Source organism: Sinocyclocheilus rhinocerous, unplaced genomic scaffold (assembly GCF_001515625.1).
Source record: "Sinocyclocheilus rhinocerous isolate Xijiao unplaced genomic scaffold, SAMN03320098_v1.1 scaffold552, whole genome shotgun sequence".
NCBI lineage: Eukaryota > Metazoa > Chordata > Actinopteri > Cypriniformes > Cyprinidae > Sinocyclocheilus > Sinocyclocheilus rhinocerous.
The window spans coordinates 1,396,612-1,400,976 of NW_015625574.1; the positions used below are offsets into that span (position 1 = coordinate 1,396,612).

Below are 4,365 nucleotides of genomic sequence, written 5' to 3' on the forward strand. Positions count from 1 at the left end.
AACACATTGCATTACACCAAATACACAACATAATGTTCTTTTTAGCAACGTCATATGACCCCTTTAATTATCCATCACAATGAGTAAAACCAAAGAATATAGTTCTGATGTGCAGCGAAAGATTGTTAAGTTTAACAAAATAGAAAATGGCCTGACTGCTTCTGCTGTAAATCTTACAATAGACAGTGGTTGGATCTTCCATCAGGGCATTGATTCCCTGGAAAAAAATAAACAATCAAACAAACACAAAAATGGGTCACTGAACACAAAATTAAGGTTCTGCCATGGCCATTCCAGTCCTCTGACCTAAACCCTATATAAAATTAGTTGGGTGAACTGAAGAGGAGGGTGCACCAATATGGACCTCAGAATTTGAAGGATCTTTGAAGGAATTTTAATGTTTTATGCATTCATTTGATCACCACCATTTTTGATAATAAATTTGTTTTAATTCATAAATTCAGAATAATTCAAACAGATAACACAGAATTACTTAAAAAAAAAAAACACTTTATATGGCTATAGTATTGCACAAAAATTAAGAAAATATTAATTTTGTAAATGCAATTGATTTGAATGCTTTTTAGATTTTTTTTATTTTAATTTAACCATTAAAACAGAGTCCAGAAAATTGAAACAAACAAAAACAAGAAAAGTAATCTAGACTGTAAATGATGTATGAGCCATATTTACAAAAAAACGTTCAACACATCTTTCTGAGTTTTACCGTACTGCAATTTTTTTCTAGAAAGTTTGTGCTGGCGAACTGATTCATTTTTCCTCACAAGCTATAAAATCAACCTTTTAAATACAATTTTGTTTCCTGGAAGACATATTAAAACCTATTCCTGATTCACAGAAATGTTATTGTTTTTTTTGTGCAACATGCATCCTGCGATCAGTGAAGTTTGTCACTCAATCCAATTGGCTATGCAAGAATATTTCCCATTGAACACCTTTGGATAAAGATACATAGTTTTCTGATTTGTGATATATAAATGTACATAACAGCACGTTAGATAAACATTGAAACAGCCAGGATAAATTTATGTTTTAAATGTGACCTGTCTATGTGTGTGTGTGTTTGTGTGCAGGGCTGAAGCAGTGACTCTTAATGATTGTCTCCAGCTGTCATATCTACCATCTAAGAGGAATCACATGTTACTGTTGTACCCCAGAGAAATCCTCATCCTAGACTTGGAGCTCAGTCAGACCGTTGGAGTGGTTGCCATCGAGCGCTCTGGCGTACCCTTTATACAGGTGTGTTATTTAAACTGAAAAAAAAAAATCACATATTTTTGCTTATTTAACTGCATTGTGCCATCTGAACAATTGTTAGAAGATGTGATCCGTACTGAACCAAACACATAAAGGGCTCTTGGTACAGAACACACAATGACACAAATACTGTAAATGCATATCTTGTCCTATGCAGAACCAAAGTTTTTAGAAGAATGTATTGTAGTATATAGTTTTTTTTTTCATGCACCATGAGCACTGTGGTCTTCTTTAACAAATAATCATGCCACACAAATAGCGTTCCTCAATTCAAGAACATGGAAGATGTGACTATTTTCTCCTCCTGCTGAAAATGAGCAGAAATGCATAAAAGCACACAGAGACTGCTTGCTTCTGACACCTCATTCCCAGCACTTCTTCAAACAGACAGAAATACTTTCCAGAGATAATGACAAACAGACAGAATAATAACATCACCATGAGTAAGGATGAAGCCTATATGGTTGATATTGTCAACAGACTGTGTGTGGTCACAATTATGAATATGGAACTACTGATATAAACAACTCACATTTTATATGTACAATAAACAGAATAATTGCAACAACAACAACAAAAAAATGGAGATTAGGTTAGCAAGCACAAAGCTTAAGTCAGTCAGTCAAATAGGAAGCAATATGTAACCCATGACAAGAACGTCACAAATAGTCAGATAAAAATAAACGATAAATAAATTACTTTCAAGTGATTTGTTATAAAAGTGTGCATCAAATTTGCTAAACACGGAAGCTTGAACGTGTGTGATGCATTAGAACTGACCTCATTTGTTCTCACGCCTTCACGCACATTTGAGCATCTTTTTTTTCCTTTTAATGGCATCTGGCAAACACACTTGCAGGTACATACCGCCACCTACTGCACGACCCCTGTGTGACAGCTGACATAAAATAAAGGTACTGATACCATTCAGTTAAAAAAAAATCCTTAATCGGCCCTGATAATGATTCTTGAGATAGGCTCGGGACATCCCTACACACATACAAGGGTAACACTTTATTTTGATAGTCCGCTTTAGACATTCTACTAACAGTAAGTAACTTTGCAACTACATGTCAACTAGCAGTCATTATAGTATTAGAAGACTGTCTGCTTAATATCTTCTAACACTTTATTTTGATGGGTCCACAACATACAACATACTGACTGTCAACTTATTCTACAAACCCTAAACCTAACCTAACAGTCTACTCTGGGAGTTAGTAGACATGTAGTTGCAAATTAATGAGAATTAGTTGACATGTAGTTGCAAAGTTACTTATAGTTAGTAGAATGTCTAAAGTGGACTATCAAAATAAAGTGTATTAGAAGACTGTCTGCTTAATATCTTCTAACACTTTATTTTGATGGGTCCACAACATACAACATACTGACTGTCAACTTATTCTACAAACCCTAAACCTAACCTAACAGTCTACTCTGGGAGTTAGTAGACATGTAGTTGCAAATTAATGAGAATTAGTTGACATGTAGTTGCAAAGTGTGTGAGTCTCTATGTGGTCAATGTACTGTATGTCTGTGTATGTTTGTTATGAGCATGCACATGCACACACACATCTGACCTTTATCTTTATCATTTTACCATTTCATATTTCCACAGTAAAAGTTGGCATCATTTGTTTACTGGTGTTGAAAATCATTTACACATGTGTATGGTATATGTAGGATACAAATGGCACTTGCTTTTAAGATTGACCTATTTACATGTGATTTCTCAAGCACGTTTGTGTATTAGATAAAGCCAGTGCATCTTCTGATCTGTATTTTTTTTTTTGGGGCATTAAAATGCATGCATGCACGCACACACACACACACATTAAGTGTTATAAAGCACTTGTCAGGAAGGCAATTTGCATGACTGATGGTGCAGCTGCAAGCACTCATACTCTCAGTCTAGGCTGACCGTGAGAGCCTGGCATAAGCCAGTAACGCGCACACACACAGTAAAAGCTTACAAATTTGCTCTAGTTTCTAATTTTTTCACATCAGTCCACACTCCATACACCATAATGGCAAAGCAAAAAACAGATTTGTAACAACTTAGCAAATTTATTAAAGGAAAACCTGAAATACGAACATTGCATAAGTATTCAAACCCTTCTTAGTTTAAGCACTTTTACAGCCTCAAATCTTTTTGTGTATGATGCGACAAGCTTTGCACATCAACATTTGGCAATGTATCTGCCATTCTTCTCCTTACTACTTCAACTCTCAAGCTCTGTCAGGTTGGATATGGGCCGACAGACATTTTCAGGTTTCTCCAGAAATGTTCAGTTGGGTTCAAGCCCAGGTCTGGCTGGGCCACTCAAGGAAATTCACGGAGTTGTCCCTAAGCCACACTTGCATTGTTTTAGTGTGTGCTTGGAGTCATTGTCCTGTTGGAAGGTGAACCTTCTGCCCAGTCTGAGGTTCTAAATGTTTGGGACTAGGTTTACATTAAGGCTATCTCTATATTTTGCTGTGTTGAGGTTTCCTTCCTTCTCTCACGAGTCCCCCAGTCCCTGCCGCTGAAAAATACCCCCACAGCATGAGACTGCTACCACCTCACTTTACTGATGGGATGGTAATGTACAAGTGATGAGCAGTGCCTAGTTTTCTCCATCAGTGTTGGGCAGTAACGCATTACTTAGTAACGCATTACTGTAATTTGATTACTTTTTTAGTAACGGAGTAATTTAACGCGTTATAATTTTCAAAATAGTAAAAAATAGTATAGTTACAAGCCGAGGTCTCTATACGTTACTGCCATGTTACATTGCTGACAGAATGCAGTGATTTATAATCTAGAGATTGTAAAAAGGATGTAGCACACACACTGTCGAGTCAAGTGCCAGTGGATTAGAGACCTGCTCCCGTGAGACCCGACGCAACAGAGTACGGCGCGGGACAAGATGGGCGAGTAGACACTCGTGTGTGTGTGGGATGCGGGAGAATAAAATGATTCACGGGACTCGCCGCAAAATAGAAATATCTAAACATAAAATATCTAAAACAAATAAATTGTTATTCATCTATTGCACAAAATCAACATGAACTAATATAAAATATAAACGATTAACAGGTGCAAGC

At 36.5% G+C, this 4,365-nt stretch overlaps 1 protein-coding gene across 1 annotated transcript in view; it reads left to right on the top strand.

The window, feature by feature from the left end:
• wdr11 (WD repeat domain 11) overlaps positions 1-4,365 on the top strand; it is a 153,299-nt gene that overhangs the window by 42,981 nt on the left and 105,953 nt on the right. The window contains exon 4 of the mRNA XM_016567154.1: positions 1,095-1,260. Coding sequence (XP_016422640.1) covers positions 1,095-1,260 — 166 coding nt within the window. The remainder of the gene's footprint in view (positions 1-1,094; positions 1,261-4,365) is intronic.